This window comes from Sardina pilchardus, chromosome 2 (genome assembly GCF_963854185.1).
Source record: "Sardina pilchardus chromosome 2, fSarPil1.1, whole genome shotgun sequence".
NCBI classification, from domain to species: Eukaryota; Metazoa; Chordata; class Actinopteri; order Clupeiformes; family Clupeidae; genus Sardina; species Sardina pilchardus.
Genome location: NC_084995.1, coordinates 16,928,168 through 16,947,460, shown reverse-complemented (window position 1 = coordinate 16,947,460; position 19,293 = coordinate 16,928,168). Strand labels below are relative to the sequence as shown.

Genomic DNA, 19,293 nt, shown 5'->3' with positions numbered 1-19,293 from the left:
ATCACTTGGCTGACGTGAGTCAAGGCTGCTCTTGGCTTCTCTAATTGATGTTCTGGCGGTCAGCGTTGCGGTCGACACAGCGGTGCCCTAAACATTGTCCTTTGCATGTAGGTCTCTGTAGGGATATGAGCGTGTGTGTGTGTGAGTGTGTGAGTCAGAGACCCAGTTCTGTCGATACGGCTTCCTCTGTCCTAACAGGGAGGCCCATTCTACACATCTGCACTAGATATGCAAGACAATCAGAGTCGGAGGAGACCTGAAAATGTGTCACCTGGGATAGCTCAAGTTAGCGGCACTTCAGCTGTGCTTCTGAGAATCCACCATTTACTCAGCTAGCTTTCTTTGGTGTCACTGGCTAACTGGTTAACCAGTGTGCATGACAAGACATGACTTTATGGAGAAAAGTTTAAAAACAAAAGTATCTGATGAAACAGTGGTAGAATAAACTGAATAGCTCCATATCAGAGCTGTAGTGGAGGCTAACCGCAAGTAAACACAGTTTATCCTCTGTAGTAGAGTTTGCCCACCTCATTAGATTTTATTCATGTCTCAGAAAAATGTATTCACCAATTGCAATTATTAAACATTGAAAAATCACACTGTATTATCCACATTCACAATATGCACACTGATCAACACACTAGGAACCCTTTAATAAAACTGGCATTTTTATTAATAAACATTGGACAATAACCTCTACCATCATCAAACATGTTCTGAATCCGATACTGCATGAATCCTTCAATACCACTGGCATTTGCTTTATAAACATTGTACAATAACCGCCACCATCATCAAACATGTTCTGAATGCCTTTTTTGAAAATCCGACACCGCATGGCACAGTCCACCTTACCGTGATTGCTGAATTCATAGTTTACCCACCTCTTTAATTTTCATCTCTACGCCTCTGCTCCAGATGTAAACCTATACCTGATGTTGCTCTGTCTAGTCTAGAGATTACACCACCAGCTACACAGTACTGCATAGAGGCGCAGCCGCGTGAGGCTACAAGCATGCAAGTTTCATGTGTACAGGTGTACCGGGATCCCAGGTATTGTTGCCTTAAAATCTCTTAAGGAACACAAAACCTTTGGAAAAACCTCCATTGCCTTTTTCAAGAAGTTGTTTATTACTTCTAAAGAACAGCCTGCTTCCCCGTGGTCTGTGTTCCTATGGTTTTGGCAGCGAGTTGCAAGCGCAGTGCAAAATATGCGGTGGTGAAACAATGTACAGTGCTGTCGGGAGATAACATCAGATTGTCTGCAGAAACCTTTGAACTCCACTGGAGGTAACAGACAAATGATATTTGTGTAGCAGAGCAACTGTGTATGTTTTAGTGGATTTCTTTTCATATCCCCGAAAACCCTACGTCCTCTCAGTTCCTAGAGTTGCATTTAGACTAGAATAAAACCACTTGAGGATGTCATCAGCTACAACAGCACAGCATGAAACTATGGCAGTATTTGCCTCTTTCAAAGAGAGTCGTACTACACAAACACACACACACACACACACACACACACACACACACACACACAAACACACACATCAGCAAATGACCAATACAGAAGAAATAGCTGCCAATGAAATAGCTACCAATACTGAAGACCAGTAAGACAGGAAGGAAGGCAGCACGGAGGCCAGTACGGGTCTCCAGAGAGGCAGGGAAGATGGAGCAGCAGACACAGTTTAGCATGTGATTAGTGCTCAACTCAAAATGGACACTTGAAAGTCTGTCTATCAAGCAGAATATTTAATCCCTTTGTGTGATCTCGAAAGTGCCTAATTACTCAACAGACTTCAAGGGTCATCTCTCTCAGAATCAACCCCTCCCCCCCCCCCCTTAACACACACACACACACACACACACACACACACACACACACACACACACACACACACACACACAAAAACACATTGTTTCAGTTTTCATGAGACTAAAATAAGTGAGAATACAGCACTGTTCAACTCTGTCTAATTGATCCTAGTGTGAGAAGTGTTGAGTTTTATGCATGACAAATCGAAACTTCTACATGCCTCTGGCACCATCATGGGATTTACTTTGTTTAACTTTTTAAAAAAAGGAAATGTACACATTAAATGTTAAGTGACACCTTTTTATTGTCAGCTCTGTGTGTCTGTGTGTGTATGTATGTATGTATGTGTGTGTGTCTGTTCCTATATGTGTTGGTGTATTTGTATCTGTGTGTGTAGGTGTGCGTGGGTAGGCGCTTCAATGTACAATATGTATAGAATGTATATTTTTGTTTATATTTAGATCCATTATAATATTTGCCAATTATTTTGTACAATAACACAGAAAATGACCATAATGTTGGGTAGATAAATCCTGCCTCATTGGAGACATTATTGGACATTATTTCTAACATCCAGACAGGTAAAATAATTGTAAAATATATCAAATAAACGTTGGTGAGAGTGAAGAGAGAGAGGCCTCAGTTTTTAATACAAGTCGTTTTAGCACTTGGTATCCATTTATGACAATATGATGGATAAGAAACTAACCAATGGTAACACAGTTTCAGAAAAGTATATTATATATAGATATTTTATATATAGATAGATTTATAGTCATGTTGAAGGTTTAAAAGAGTACAGTAAACACTTTTCACACATGATATAAACCACAAAATGTCTGAGATCATTCGAGTCTGTAGGCCAGTGGCATGGGAGGTGACCTGTACGTCAGACCAGTCGAGTTCCCATCTTTGTAAAGTTCAGAGTAGATTCAGTAACACTTGACCACACGAAAGAGGAAACAAAAGAGTTTAGAAAACAGTCAAGTCTAAAACAGATATATTTATCAATAATGCACATTGTATCAATGCTGACTTGTGATTGGTTGGACTTGCCGATGATGCACCTGTAAAGTCGGCTCGGTTGATTGGTTTCTACAGAAACAAGTAAAGGGCTCAGATAAACTTGACGATTGACAGAATGCTGTAAACAGGCTCAACCTAGATCAGCAAAATGTCTTTTTTTCCCTCCATTCCATTTGTGTTTGCTGTTTTGTCCCATTGTCCCATTTAAGCGCACGTTCCAGTCTGCTTTTGTCTTTTTTCTTTCTTTCTTTCTTTCTTTTTGTCTTTCTTTTTTTGTCTTTTGTTGTCCACGTTTGATTTTCGTTTCTTCTCAGAGAAGGATTTCAGTGCGTTTCTCAGGCCTGCTGAGAACAGTTTAGAGGCCTCAGTGCTGATCCAGGACATTAGCGTGTATTTAGTCCCAGCGACCCCCCCCCCACTGCCCCCCCCCCCACCCCCCCAACCCTTCCCCAGCCCAGCGCTGCCCCGACCATGCCCCCACTGAGGCCCAGCTTGTGGTCCTCCAGGGCCCAGCGGCAGCTGGCTGAACATGATAATGATGTGGAAAAGTGGATGCTTTTGTTGGCCGGGCGCATTTTGTGCAAATTCACGCTGTCTCGGGTATGTCCACGCGGAAGGAGCTAGCAAATCCTTTTCCGGGCTGCAAAAAGTGGAGAGACAACAAAGCATTTAAAGATGTCACCTCACACAGACACACCATTTCTCTCTCTCTCTCTCTCTCTCTCGCTCTCTCTCTCGCACTCTCTCTCTCTCTCTCTTTTGCTTGTAATGTCAGCACCACGACAATGACCACAAATCACACTGAAAATTAGCCATGACACCAAATGAGCACCGCCTGAGCAGAACGGAGGGGAAATATTCGAGAGTGCACATGCAGCAGGAATCTCATGGCGTGTATGCAGAATGACACTCTCACGTGACACTAAAGCCACATCCAGCTAGCACTTGGGGAGAGGTGATGTTTATGTCAGCATGGCAAGCTCATTTTTAGACCCATCATGCAAATATTTGTACCGCTCTTGCTGTGCACACTGTCCCAGTTCTCGGACGCTGATGTTCAGAACATTTTTCATTATTGACGTCATCGATCTGCATGACCGCAGCATGCCAATGGGCAGATGATCACCCGCTTTTCATCTGATTTCATGTGATACCAATGGTACCTATTTAGCGTACAGTAACATGTGACCCACGTCACATTTACGACTCGACTGGCCCAGAACCATAGATATGGCATTAGTACTTCAGCCTGCTCAGAAAATGCTTAATTTTACAGAATCAATTTACAGGATGACAGTATGCGGTTTGTTACGCCACCGATAATAATTAGAAATATGGTTTGGGGGCTCTCTAAATCGTGAAAAATATACAATAAACATATACGGGGCATATATGACTCCTCAGAAAAAGCATACTGGTTTGTCAGTCATCTTTCTGCCCAAGTGACCAAAAAAAGTGTTGAATTGAATGTTGAAATTGACTGCAAATGGGCTGAAAGGATTTGAACAGGTAACAGGCATCAATTTTAAAACTAGGTGACACATTTCTAGTTGAAAAGTATTCAGTACAATGCCATCTCGTGAAAACTGCAATCTGTTATGTCTTTTTGGCTTTTACTTTCCTGTCCACAAAGCAGTCCATTTGCAATGTGGTGTGTTATCTCCAGAAGAGTTTAGAAGAGGTTATTTGACTACTCTATACACTGACCTTTCGTACTGTACATACTCATTTTACTCCATTAGCAACTTGCAGATTTTTTAGGTATTCACAGAGCTCTGTACACCATTCTTTTTTTATGAGGACCAGCTCCTTTCTGTAACCCTTTTCACATCTCAGAGGAATGATAAGAGCTACTGCATCAAAGTCTGACAGCGAGCTAAGTCCATTATCATTTCTAACATTTCGCAGTGGCAGGTGGTACACAGAAAATTCAATTATGACAATTTCATCCTCTTACACCTCTTAACAGGTACCGTTTATAGCACATTTGCCTCTGTACATATATGGTTAGCATCAGCGTGTAGAGTCTAATTCTGCATTCTTCCATTTGTGTTGTTTTTTTTTGTTTGTTTGTTTTTGCGTTGCTCACTTGAGGCCCAGCACAGATGGTGATGATAGCATAATGTAATGTTGGCAATGACAAAGCATGTGGATTCAATGAAAAGTCACAACAGACGTAATGCCATTGACTCCTCTGCTCTCGTGAGACAGAGTGGCACCTCAACTGCGGGAGGCCACTCGAACAAGAGAGGGACAAAGTAGCTGGGGCAATTTGAGGAAGATTCAAGACAAAAAGGTTGGACACATCAATTTGAATAAAAAACATTTTTTATTAGATTTGTTGTTGTTTTTTTGGGTGGGAAAAGGGAAAAGTAGGAAGCCCCTGTCAGGCGTATTAAGGAAAAGGAAGGGGGTACTTAGAGCCATATTTTTGTAAATATATATTAGCTATTCATATGTATACATATATGAAAAATAATGGCCCTTCGTTTTTTTTTTGCAAAAATAAAATAAAAAAAAAGTTGGACCAGATTTCCTGCCGTGGAGTAGTGGAGATTTGATGGCCTAGATTATATACTCACACAAATAGTTGGCTCTGTGTGGCGTTGGAGCACTAGGCAAGAGAATGTCTAATTCTCTTCTCTCTAGCGTGCCGTGATGTGACTTCTCTTTGCCAAAGGTGGAGAATGATCTAGCCCCTGTTTGCACTTGGCTTTCAAGTACTACCTCAGTATCGGGCACTGCGTCCATGCCAGGCACGTGCAGGTTGCTACGATAGTCGGAGGCCTGGCGACTGTCCGAGGGCACGAACGAGGGCATCCAACATCGGTCGGAGTGCCCCAGGGCCTTACACTCCTCCGTGCAGTTGGAGAAGAGGTCAGCTCCTGAAAAGCAAACAAACCAAAGAAAAGACAAAAAAGAAGGTGAGTTGCGCAGCGAACGGAAGTGTATGAGACTGGAGGCTAACGCTGTGATTTTACAGTGATTCCTGTAGAAAAAACTACACCATCTGACACCATTCTTAATCTCAGAGCGGATTAACATCTCCCAGACTAGTTCACCAATCACATCTGCATGAAAGCACACTCAAAACAGTGTGATGGTTCACACTGAAAGCTGAGCTGCAGTGCATCTGCCTATTTTCTTTATTCTTCATTCCTACACATATCAAAAAATGTCTAAATACAACACTTTAAAAAAATGAATAATGAACATTTAGCACAGTGGCATGAATTTACTGAACTCTATTGACTCTTGCAACCCCGGGAGAGACTGTTTTCCCCGGCAGCCCGGGGAGCAAACACATTTTCAGGCGTGTTTGTGTGTGTTTTTGTCTCTGCCGTCTGTAAACATAAAGAGGGCCTTACAATCCTGTGACACCAGTTGTGTGAAATATGAATTGAGACAATGGGTGACATCAAAGAGCGAGACGAGCAAGAAAGGATTCAGGGCGCCTGCCAGAAACAATAACCCACCAAAAGCTACAAAACCCTCAGACTCGTTACCGCGCTGTTTGAGTTAATTACTCGCATTTTTGAAAAGGAATAGAAAAGGAGGCAAAAAAAAAATGAATAAGTAAATATATGAATAAATAAAACAGGCACGACGGCGTCACTGGGAGCTGTAACAAGGTCCTCAGGCAATCTCTCCCTCTGCTTGCAGATTGAAATGGGTTGCAGCTCGTCTGCACTGGGACAATGTTGGAGGAGAGAGGATGTAGGAGCACACTGATCAAAGCCCATGTGAGGAGGGAGAGGGGGAGGAGAGACAGACAGAGAGAGAGAGAGAGAAAGAGAGAGAGAAGACTGAAGGAGGAGAAGAGGAGGATGGAGAACAAGACACAAGAGACAAGACATGTGTGGGGTGGGGGGCTCAGGGTGTGCTCACATATATGAGGAAGTGTGTGGGAGTAAGTTTAGGACAGGGAGTGACAGGACAAGAGGCTGGGTGCAGCAGAAGGTGGAAAGAGAGATGGAGAGAGAGAGAGAGAGAGAGAGAGAGAGAAGAATGTTCCTGACTTTTCTCTAATCTGCACTTGGTAATGGCAGAGGGCTTTACTGAGGAAGATCAAAGGGTCTAGTTAGACAAACCTGGCCCACTGATAAACCTGAGACTACTCTCTCTCTCTCTCTCTCTCTACTTCTCTCTCTCTCTCTCTCATTCTGTGTGTGTGTGTGTGTGTGTGTGTGTGTTTATGTGTGTGCATGTGCATGTGTGTGTGTGCATTTCCATGTGTGCATGTGCATGTGTGTGTGTGCATTTCCATGTGTGTGTGTGTGTGTGTGTGTGTGTGTGTGTGTGTGTGTGTGTGTGTGTGCGTGTGTGCGTGTGTGTGCGTGTTCATGTGTGTGTGTGTGTGCGTGTGTGTGTGTGTGTGTGTCTGCTATGGTAGGGTTCTTGGAAGACAGATGGGCATAGGGAAAGGGTGGAGCAGACAGAGAGGTGAAAAGAGAGAGAGAGAGATGAAAAGAACGTCAGAGCCTTCTCTCATCTCCTCTGAAAGAATATATATGCAGTGTGTGTGTGTGTGTGTGTGTGTGTGCGTGTGTGCCCGTGCCACATATGCACATCGGTGTGTATGAGAGTCATGGCATATGTGTGGGGACTTATAAGAGGCTGTGCGCTGCAGAGCCAGTGAGAGTGGTGCTGAATATGTTCAAGGCAAATGCAAGTTGTTTCCCCTCCTCGGCCGTGTCTGGGCTCGTGATTGGGATTTGTTTGTTTGCGTCACCCTTCCCGTCGCTGCACGGGGGCCAAACAGAGAAGCAGGAAAACAGTGACTAGCAATGACAACCTCCACCAGCAACAGTGCAATCACAGCAGGACTTCATCATCAAGCCCTGGCCCCCTGCAGACGCCCACAGACATACACACACACACACACACACATACACACACACACACACACACACACACAAAGCCCACGCACAAACATACATCAACATGCATATCAAACATGCAAATGACTGCATACTCCTCCCTACGCATTCTTCTCTTTGAAAAACATTCCATGAAACACACACAATTCTCTCTCTCTCTCTCACACACACACACACACATATACACACACACACATATACACACACATGCACAAAGGAAGCATTAAAGGTGACATAAAAAAAAAGAAACGTTGCATGCAAGCCTCGTGAGCGGTAAGCCTCGCCTCGATTTCCTCACTGCTCGTTTAATTGATGACTCCATCGACACGGCCACAAAACGAGCAATCTGGAGACAGTGTAGCAGGGACCATTGATCTTATCCCATAACTTATTACGCGCATTGACAAGCTACAGAAGTGAAGTCGATATCCACAGAGAATGTCACGTCAATTTCCGCTACCTGACACAGATTACTAATTGGATTATGATACTCAAACCAGGGGCCTACTTCTAGCCTGACATTTAGAATCAATAATGCACAGGTTTGGGAGAATGCGCTGATTTAAATACACCGGACAGGAAACACAATTCAAGCTGACATCAAGGTCAAAGGCTCCACAGATGTACCTGATGAATTCAAAATATTGTCGTAAATAGGCATCAGCAACATATCACGCCACTGTTGCTTCACAATGGGAAACTGAATGAGCCTGTAACCTTGCATTAGTGTGGTGGACACGTATGTGTATTGTTTATGAAGTGCCAGGGTGGGAGTTAACTAGGGACATACTGCATCCTTTTCACGGTGGAAAATCCATTTTCTACCATTTTACACATGCAGTTCATTCATCAGTCACATCAGAGCATGACCTAGAAAGACAAATTGCATTCCTTGTCCAGTGTGCCACTAGAAGAGATACTTCCAACACTTGGAAATAATAAACCCTGGTCTTTGGCACGGATCCCCGCGAGCTACGGACTCAAACGGTTAGGCCCACTGGAAAGCGATACCATGAAACCGCGATGACAGGAATGATTTGATTAACGTCATCTCCTTCCGTACCTAATTAGTAAATAATTGTCAGTGTAATGTGCCCAATCTAATTGACTAATTTGTCACACCTCTCTCACACAGCAAACAAACGCTGAGATAATGATCGCTTTAAGAGTAGCCCCCACACCCCCGCACCCCCTCCAGACTTCCTCCATTATTTTACAATAATTTAAAAGCCTGAAATCTCTCCCAATCGATTTTCATTGCTCTCCACCCTCTCTGTGGTTGCCACTGAACAACAACCTTAATTTAGACTGATATCCAAACACGCACCATGCGATTTACATTCGCTGCTTCTGTTTGCTTGTGAATGTGTGTCCCTATGGCGCTCCCTCTCTCTCTCTCTCTCTCTGTTTGTCATTTCTGTTTATGGAGGGTGAGGAAGAGTTCGGACTGTTCCTGTAGGTTTCATGGAATGTGAATGTAACTCACATTTGCTTCTAACAGTCTATCTCACAGTATATTATATCTTCTGTCTCTCCTCGTGTGTGTGTGTGTGTGTGTGTGTGTGTGTGCACGCCTGTGTGTATGTGTGTGAGTGTGAGTGTGTGTGCACGTGTGTGTGTGTGTGTGTGACCTCCCGGGCCATGTTCATACATGATCTGCCATAAAATGGCCTCCTCACTTGAAAGGGACTTGCTGAGGCAGTGGAGCACCCCGTGCCCGTGGATGGGCCTTCATGGTAACCTTCATTTGATAATTGGCTATGCAAAAGGTCTGGAAATGAATCACAGAGCACTGAGGTGTTGAAGAGTGCCAACGTGTGCTGCAGACAAAATGAGGAAGGAGAGCGCCCAAAGGGGAAAGAGCCCAGATATGCCAGCAGAATCGCAGCCTCTCATCGCCGCTGACCTCACTCTATGCCTTTCAAAACGCAGACTTGTCTCACCCTCCTCTACCCTCACAGTTCTTCTCCTCTTTTCTTCATCCTTTTATCCCTTTGCTTATTATTTTTTTGTAGTTGCTCTGCTCTGCGCATCTCGAACGCATCCTACTTGCAGCACTTAACTGAAGTATCCACATCAGGTAGTCACATACAGGTGGTGTAGAGCACAACCCAGTCCATTTGTATTCAATTCCACATGGTACAGAAATCATACTTGGCAATACAACATCTTGACATTTGCCAAATGAGAGCTGAATGTCAAAACTCTTTAGAGTAAGGTCAGTGTTATTTAAAATCAAATTGTTACAAGCCCTGGAATTTTCAGTCTTTTTTCTGATCAATAGATAGGCCATATATACAGAATTTATCTGATATGGTGATTTGATTACCAATAAATCTAGGCAACTTTCCATTTGCTATACATTGCCAGTTTAGTGTGTGTGTGTGTGTGTGTGTGTGTGTGTGTGTGTGTGTGTGTGTGTGTGTGTGTGTGTGTGTGTGTGTGTGTGTGTGTGTGTGTGTGTGTGTGTGTGTATGCCGGAAAGAGAGAGGGATTGAATGATTTTTCCCCGTGTTGGTTTTTTTTATGTGTATGAGGAAAAATGTTTACTATTATGAAACCCAACAAACGACCTGTTACTTAAAAGTAGAGAAAGCAGAAGTTTGATAACAGGCAACTCACTACAAATTTGGTCAGCTTTATGGTGAGATCGTTTCTGGTGAATCATTGTAGAACGACTATCGGAATGTCGCTGTTCCTTCAGCACCACAACATTCCTACCGTGGCCTTAGCCACCGTGGACATAAAAAACTGCATAAAACATCACATAATTGACAATGCTTACCCGCCGAATGCCCCCGATTGGTTGCGTCGTGGTCACTGTCGCCTTGTTCACTGTCCCCATGTCCACTGTCTTTCGAACTTACAATGTCCGCTTCCTGAAACGCCGAACTAAAACCGATAGGACAAAAAAAAAGTGAAGAAAATGAAACGGCACACAGTTACGATGCAACACTTTAGATTTATGTCTCATGTCTTATGTCTTATGCTGTAATTTAGTGGGCTTCGAGGGTGTTTTTACTGTGTGCAACGACGCTGAGTATGAGAGCTAAAGAGGTCATTTTCCAGGGCAGTGTTGTAGCATGTTTACTCACCTGTTAACACGACGGGGTCTGTCAACCAGGTAGCTGAGTTCTGCTCGCTGATGCTTCGTCTAAAGCCACACACACACACACACACACACACACACACACACACACACACGCAAAACAGTGTGAGGTTCGATTGCAGTAAACATGAACAGGGGCTACAATTAATAGACAACAAAAAATGTCGTATTACTCTCGAGTGCTTTACAAAGTGTGAGTGGTGAAAACAAGAAACGCTTACATATTAATTGCGTTTTATTGTACATTCAATCGAAACGCATGAGTGGAAGATCCAGCAATGATGCTGTGATGAAGCCCTATGTGAAGGCGACTATGATAAAACCACCTTTGTTCGATTGCAGCTCTGCCCAGCCGTGCCCAGCATAATTAACATTACAGTGCCTTTAGCCCGCAGTCACATCGCCTCAATTTAAAAGGAACGCTGTGCTTGTAGACTGCGCAGAATTTCAAATATATTTTGGGTCGCCGTCGTGCAAGACTAGTAAAAGCTGACAGAACTGTCATCATGTCATATGTAAGGCATCTAATTAAGCCTGAAACTTTGGCCTCCTGGCAGTCAAACCAAACACTGAAACAAGACATCTTCAATTATATTTAGTATCCATTAACGGCATTTAATGGCAAATATGCTTTGCATATTTTGAGGCCCTTTGCATTTTTTTGGAGTTGTCCTTTTTAAACCGTGTGTGAGTGTGTGTGTGTGTGTGTGTGTGTGTGTGTGTGTGTGTGTGTGTGTGTGTGTGTGTGTACGCGCGCGCGCGCGTGCGTGCGCGTGTGTGCGTGCGTAATTGTGTGTGTACATGCGTGTGTGTATGTATGTTTTATAAACCAAAAATAATGCCAACATAGTAAACATGTATGCATAGCTGACATGATGGAAAAGGCTTTCTCACCTCACTGGACAGGATGCTGCCATTTGAAATTATATCTGGCTGTTGGTCCGTATATCCGGTGACTATAGCCCCACATGGGTTGTGTTCTGTGTCCGTACTCCTTGAAGGGCTGCAGGGCTTTAAGAACATCAGGTCGGTCTTGGCAGACTCGGGGGTCAGACAAACCTGGTAGCAGTAGTTCTGGTTCTGGTGATGGGAGCCGAAACTACCGGACTCCTCTACGGGCACCTGTGCGGCACTGCTGGCGGTCACGTTAGTGCTCTGCACGAGCATAATGTCAGACTTGCTGAGCTTCTTTTTCCGTCCCCGCGCCTGACGGCCACAGCAGCACACCGGCCCACCGAAACCACAGCACAGGCTGCAACAGTCCCCCGCCAGGCACGTGTAGATGTTGAGCTTCTTGTCCTTTTGGCACCGCACGGCCAACACGATCATGGCCAGGAGAAAGATGAAGGAGATGGAGCCCAGCGCGATGATCAGGATGAGGGTAAGATCCAGGGAGCCCTCCTTTGACTTGGAGGAGCCCCGGTCCCCGCTGTGGCTCTCCACCACGCTGTCCACCAGCATCACGCTCAGACTGGCCGTAGAGGAGAGGGGCGGCTGGCCGTGGTCGCGTATCTCAATCAACAGATCAATGGGGTGCGGTGAGTCCCTTTTGCTGGAGACCCTGCGAGCAGTTCTCAGCTCGCCAGTCCTCCAGTCCATGCGAAACATACCTTGCTCATTCCCCCTCAAAATACTGTAGGACAGACGTGCGTTCTCGCCGTCGTCCGCATCCATGGCGACTATACGCGTCACCAGGTAACCTGGCTCCGCAGAGCGGGGCAAATGCTCTTTGGCGGTGCCATTCTTTCCCAACGGTGCGATGACCGCTGGCGCGTTGTCATTCTGGTCTACAATAATAACATTCACTGTGGCATTTGATATTAGCATGGGGTTTCCATAGTCTCTCGCCTGTACCATAAAGCTGAAGTCTTTAATTTGCTCGTAATCAAATGATCTTACTGCGTACACATAGCCATTTTCGTCGTTAATGGACACAAAAGTTTTCACTGACATGCCCTGTATGTCGCACTCCAATATGGAGAAATTAACATGCGCGTTCGGTCCCATATCAGGGTCTATGGCACTCACAGCATAAATGTAAGCACCTGGAACATTATTTTCTGTCACGTACACGTCGTAAACAGGCTGCGTGAATCTGGGTGCATTGTCATTCTCGTCAGATACATGTACCTTAATAGACTTACTTGTGGCGAGGGAAGGTACCCCCTTATCCTTCGCCACAACGGTAATGGTGTATGAGTCGGCACTCTCTCGGTCAAGGGGGCCATCTGTCACTATTGTGTAGTAGTTTTTGAATGACGATTTGAGTTTGAACGGAACGTCTCCGAGCAGTTCGCAGGTAATTTGGCCGTTTTCTCCGGAGTCGCGATCCGTTACGCTCAGCAACGCGATCACAGTACCCGGGGCAGCCTGCTCGCTCACCGACTCAGTGACGGTACTGAAACTGATCTCCGGTGTATTATCATTCACGTCGATCAGTTTCACCAGAACTTTGCAATGCGCTGGTACAGCATTCGGTCCCAGGTCTTTCGCCTGGACGTATATCTGGTGCGTATTACTTTCCTCGTAGTCCACTTCACCGGTCACTTCTATCCTGCCTGTTCTGGAATCTATGTTGAACAAATCCCGAATTCGTGGTGGGTTGTGGCTGCTAAGAGAATAAACTATTTCGCCATTCTGACCCTCATCCATATCTGTGGCGTTCAGCTGAATGACCAGCGTGCCCACTGGAGAGTTCTCCTTCAGGCTGACGGTATACACTGATTGATCGAAAACGGGCGCGTTATCATTGGAATCCAGGACTCTTATCACAAGCAGTGCAGTGCCCGTCTTTTGAGGCACGCCGCCGTCTACCGCGGTCAGCACATACTTGTGAACCGCCTGCTGTTCCCGGTCCAGCGGTCTCTCTAGAACCAGCTCTGCGAATTTGTTCCCGTCGCCCTGCGTTTGCATGTCTAGGTAAAAGTAATTGTTGGACGTGATGTCGTAGGTGCTGAGCGCATTTGTGCCCACATCAGGATCGAACGCGTTTTCCACTGGAAAGCGAGTTCCGGGGATTGCGCTCTCGGTGATCTCCACGGTGATGTCGGTTTCAGGGAAACTCGGAGGATTGTCGTTAATATCCAACACTTCTATTTCAACGCGGAAAAGCTCCAGTGGGTTTTCCAAAAACACCTCGAGGTGGAGGAGACATGGGATAGTCTGTTTGCAGAGCTCCTCTCGGTCGATTTTCTCGTTGACATATAGCGCCCCGGTCTCGAGATCCACTTCCAGGTAAGGGGTCCGTGAGCTAGGTACCGTCTGGAACCTGCGGGCTGAAAGTTTGGTTATGTCCAAACCCAAATCCTCGGCGATATTCCCCACCCGAGTTCCATGTTCCTGCTCCTCTGCGACAGAGTAGTGCAGTTGAGAAAGCACTCCATCAACGATAGAGAAGAGGAGAAATAACAAAATCATCTCCAAAGAGAAAGTGCACTTAGATGCTGTACTCCGTCTTCTGCTGCTGCTCCCACCGTCGCCGCTGCTGCTGCTGCTGCCCGGATTAGGAATGTCCCATCGCCTCTGTCCATAGAAAAACACACACCAGACGGCTTTCCAAAACAGCAATTCCACAATGTTGGCTCACTTCACCCGGTAACCATGTCGTTTCAGAGGGCAGAGCTGTAGCCATTTGATCCCAGTCCTACCGAATCCTACAGAGATTCGGGAGTTTTGTAACCAGACTGAACATTCTGGGAAGGCAGGTTATCCGTTTCCTTTGGAGAGCTGCGTTCAATGTCTGTGAAACTCTTACACGCGCATAACATGGAAATAAGTAACTCTAGGATGAATTCTGTTTAAAAGCTCTCAGTTTATGCGTCAAGCTATTTTCACCGGTCGGTCATTCGTAGAGAATCCAGTGGTCTTCTCAGGTCGACTTCTGCCTACCGAGTGATTAGCTCTCCGCGTTTTTGCGCAAGGCTCTTCCTCTGTCAGCCAATAGTGGCCACAGACACCCACCGACGTTCCACCTGATTGGGGCACTGCAACGCCAAACAGAGCTCTTTCGGGATCTCACTAACAACTACTTCAATACTCTCATAGGATAAAATATTAATTGATTTACATGTCTTCCGAAATAAAGCCAAAGAGTGTATCGAGCAAGAGCTTGCATCTCAATATAAGTTTTCCACAAACATTTCTGTGCCGTGTGTGTTATCATGTTGTGCTTCTCCCAAAAAAAAAGGCATAACCTAAGCAATGTATGTACAGATCACTGAAGGGCATACAATTAACACGAATGTGTTTCCATCACGTAATTGTATATGAACGTACTTCTGTCAGTGACTCATTGTTGACGTTTGTATGCCACGCACGGCCACGCAGGCAACTACAAGCGTCAATGCTTCAGAATTCAAGAGAGCGCACTTTCTGTGGATAATGACAATTTATTTTGCAATCTCTCGATCAGCGGCGATTGAAAGTGCAAACATTTTAACTGTTCCCTCTCTCTCGCACCCCCCCCCCTCCCCCATCAGTGTTTCAGATATTTTCTCAGATTCTCCGCAATAATAGTGTGTTGACTGTTAATTGAGCCCAAGTGATCTGCCACGCCAGAAAACTGATTGGAATGACCGACTGATTACAGCCTTCAAGCAAAGATGTAAACGCACAGCCCAACCAAGTTCTCCCACCCAAAATATCAGTCTTTGTCGCAGTGGAGTTGTCAGCGCGCTAAGAGCAGACCTGCCATCCCCAATCGCATGCCACATATGCCCTCTAGCGGTGGAGAAAAAGCAGTGAAGCAACACTCTACAAAGATCCACAATTATCACTGATAGTCGGCAACTAAATTTACCATTCGTTTTCTCTTTCATTTCACTTGGAAAACTAAAAACAGGGTAAGGCTGGGTAACTATACATGTCAACTGCGCTTTAGTTTCCCCGCTCAAGACCAGATTTATCTTAAAAGTCTGTCTAGAAAGCCATGTGTTCTAGAAATTCTTATCTCGGAATAAAACGCTTTACATGGCTTTGTTAGTCTTTAATCAACATTCCCTTGTGTATGCATCAGTGCGCTACATGAATCGAGTCGAACAAGTACCATCGAAACCCAATTCTCAGATGAAGAAAGGCGCTTTTCTCCGGATTCTAAAGATAGGAGATTTAACTTCTGAAAAGAGCCGTCATTGGTATATGGACCCTAAAAACAGGAAAGAATTCCACGCTATTAGTGTAAAACAGCACCCCCAAGTGAAATGTGCTTTCAGGCCTTCTTTACAATATTAGCCATTTTTATTAGTATGATAATTAGGAACATACAGTTACGTTAATATGTTATTGTAATATCGTGCATAATGAGTGGCATATGTTGCATATCAAGTGCTGTATTTGTCTGGTTTGCTTAGAGATTGTCATTCAGTGGTATTGGCTATGCAGTAAACCAATGACTTCACAAATGACTCTTTGTGCGTATATCAATGTCCATATCTGTTATTCCCTAAGGACATACTCACATCATAATTATCCTAGAGCTGATTAGTGTGTTTTTAAAAGTAGAGGAGAAAAAGGGAGGAAACACACTTTTTGGGCCCTCCCTGTCTTTTTCACTCATTATCTTATCTTATCTGTTTCTCTCTCTAGCCGTTCACGTCCTCTCAAAACACCATTTAAACAGAGAGAGAGTGATGAGACAGAGAGAGAGAGGGAGAGACAGGGAGAGAGAGAGAGGAAGAGAGGGGGGGGGAGATGGCCAGACTGAAACAGCTTGTGTTCGACTAACACATTCACATACAGTATGTCATCCATAACAGAGTGAATTCTGGCCTATTGCCTAGACTTATTTATTATCACTTCACCTCAGTGCAACTCACAAAATCCAAGCTCTATCTAACATATCTAACGGTTAACAGTTGCAGACCAGTTAACCTGTAGCCTGTGGCCAGCACAGGGCAGCCTGTAACCTGTGGCCTCCTATTAGCCGTGTATCAGTATCAGTATCAGTGGAGAGGAGAGCGGTCCCAGAGCCGTCTGGAGTACACACATGCTAATGAAGATGTGGAGCGTTTGGCGGAGAGGGAGAGGGGCCGGTTCCTCCTGCTTGACTGGCGAGTATCTACGAGGAGAGCCATCACACGTGAGATTGAGTGGGAGGAGGGCACATCTTGACGTGCTGGGGGAGTAGCTCGGGGGGAGAAAATGAAAGAACCCAATTTGCATAGAACAATTTTGCCACACCCTGTTACCCAGATGCAGGGGCACCGTATTTTAAAGTGTTTGAATATATCTTTGTGCGTGTAAGAGAGAGTGTGTGAGTGTGTGTGTGTGTGTGTGTGTGTGTGTGTGTGTGTGTGTGTGTGGAGGGGGTGATTGATGAGATGAGCAATGACTGGAGCATACACACATCTCTAAAGGGAGTCCATGGCCAAGACTCTGAACAGGGTCTGTGTCTGTGTGTCTTTCCCAGTTCCAAGTATTCATTTTTAGATCAGGAGAAAGACTGATAGACATTTTCACTTTGGCTTTTAGTCATTCTGAAATCTGTGAGGTTAGGCTTTCCAGAGGCAGCGCTGCTGCTCTGACACTGACTCTTGACCTTCACCATACAGGAGCCACTGCTAAGCTCTCATGGTTGAGACTGGAACTCAACTGAAACAGCGCATAGTGTGTGGGTGTGATTTAATTAGTTCAAAAGAAGCATTTTAGTGTACACGTTGTGTGTGTGTGTGTGTGTGTGTATGTAGTTGGTTGTCTGTGTGGTTGTGTGGTATGTGTGGTTGTGTGTGTGTGTGTGTGTGTGTATTTGTGGTTGTGTGTGTGTGTGTGTGTGTGTGTGTGTGTGTATTTGTGGTGGTGTGTGTGTATGTGTGTTTGTGGACATATACTGTATGTCTGTATGTAAGCATTTGTGTTTTGTTGGTTTACAAATGGCCGTGAGCAAAAGAGAGACTACGTAGGCGGGAGGGACACACATGCAAGTGAGTGAGAGGGGCGAGTGTGCAGTAACTTTAATGAAGTGGGCATGGCCCTCGTTCACAACGGCAGAAGTGCTGATGTGACACCAGGGGAAGCAGTCCCGGTCACGCCGAGGGGGGGTGGGCAACATAACAGGAGCGGTGTGTGTGTGTGTGGAGGGAGGGGGCGGTGCGTAACAGAGGCAGGGTAGTGAGGTGGGGGGGAGGTGCACTGCTATGATTACTGCAGGAATGATAATAAACAAGGGGACAATTCATCAGCTGTCACCACTGCCCAGGATTTTAATTAATTACTGTAAGCAGACAAGGTCAGGAGCTAGCATGCAGGGATCGCCAGGGAGAGATCAATGCAGTCTGACATGCCTCCTATTTTGGCATCAGAATGAGAGCTACAAAAAAAGAAAAAGTGAATAAGTGTTGGTGTGCTTGGAGCTAGTTCCCTGTTTCAGGTGTACTTTTGTTTTGTTTTGTTTTTTTTCCTCGTCTTAAAGCCGGGTGTAATTACTGTGAGTAAAAAGTGTGAGTTGAAGAGATTACAGTTTTTTACGATTGTTTACACACTAAAATATTTTTTTTCACACAATTAGCCAAATTTTACTCCAAGGAGCAAAACACCTCCACAGATTTGCACAACATTACACACAATGTCTGCTTCACCCTTTTTGCAAAACATTACACACAGTGATTTGTAAAACTCTACACATATTTCCACACCTTAGACACAGATAAGGATTGTGAGGTTACTTCCTTGTCATTACAAAGCCCCGGATTGCCAATGACTACACTAATGAACGAATTGGATAATCACATCCACCAGGTGTGTAAGCACACATGTGCAAAATTGAAAACGCAGCACTCAGGTGTGCTATACAGTCTTGTTGCTTTTGCAGTAGTTGCTCTTCAGAGTCAAAGTGTATGTACTTTATGCAGTAGTTTTTGTTTGTCTACAGATTTTATTTGTTCAATTGATTTCATTGTTGGTTGATCACTATAACTGATTATGGTTAGAAATACTGTAAGTATTGAAAGAAATACTTGAAATATTCAGTCTACAGCAGTCTTCAGTGTTGTATAGTGCAAGTGCAAGTTTATAGACCTATTTATGTACACTTTCCCTATGTCGAACTAATCATGAGGAATGTTGTGGGTTTGTCACTATTTTTTGGACATCTAAATGATCCCTTACATAACAATGTCTGGGCAAAAATCTAGCACATGCTATTTCCTAATTTTTCTTTTTACAAATGCGCTTTGCATTTATCACTGCAGTGTGAAACTGGCTGCAATAGTGTCTGATCATTGAGGACTGTGTTTGTTAAATGACAACTAATAGCATTTTTACAAATATGTGTATATGTTTTGACTGAAGTGTGTATGTTTTGACTGAAGTGTGTATGTTTTGACTGAAGTGTGTTTGTTTTGACTGAAGTGCTTCATTTTGCAAAGAATCTAGGAATTATGCAAAATGAGTGTGGCGTTTGGATACCTGTGCTTAAATTTTGTTAAAAAGAACTCGGTTTGAAAAATTGTGTGTAAGCAATTGGA

General features: G+C 44.5%; 1 protein-coding gene across 1 annotated transcript; it reads right to left on the bottom strand.

Moving 5' to 3' along the window:
• Positions 1 to 3,298: 3,298 nt before the first annotated feature.
• pcdh10a (protocadherin 10a) lies at positions 3,299 to 14,657 on the bottom strand. The gene is made up of 5 exons (XM_062554638.1): positions 11,729 to 14,657; positions 10,821 to 10,879; positions 10,511 to 10,617; positions 5,573 to 5,730; positions 3,299 to 3,485 (listed from the first exon to the last, which is right to left on the bottom strand). The coding sequence occupies exons 1-5, from the start codon at positions 14,249 to 14,251 to the stop codon at positions 3,432 to 3,434; spliced, it is 2,901 nt and encodes a 966-aa protein (XP_062410622.1). The 5' UTR covers positions 14,252 to 14,657; the 3' UTR covers positions 3,299 to 3,431.
• Positions 14,658 to 19,293: the final 4,636 nt, after the last annotated feature.

Coding starts and splice junctions, on each gene's coding strand:
- pcdh10a (XM_062554638.1), bottom strand. CDS start 14,251: ATGATTTTGTTATTTCTCCTCTTCTCTATCGTTGATGGAGTGCTTTCT. Junction 10,880..11,728: donor GCAGCATCCTGTCCAGTGAG/GTGAGAAAGCCT, acceptor GTGTGGCTTTAG/ACGAAGCATCAGCGAGCAGA. Junction 3,486..5,572: donor ACGCAGTGCCCGATACTGAG/GTAGTACTTGAA, acceptor CACTTTTTGCAG/CCCGGAAAAGGATTTGCTAG.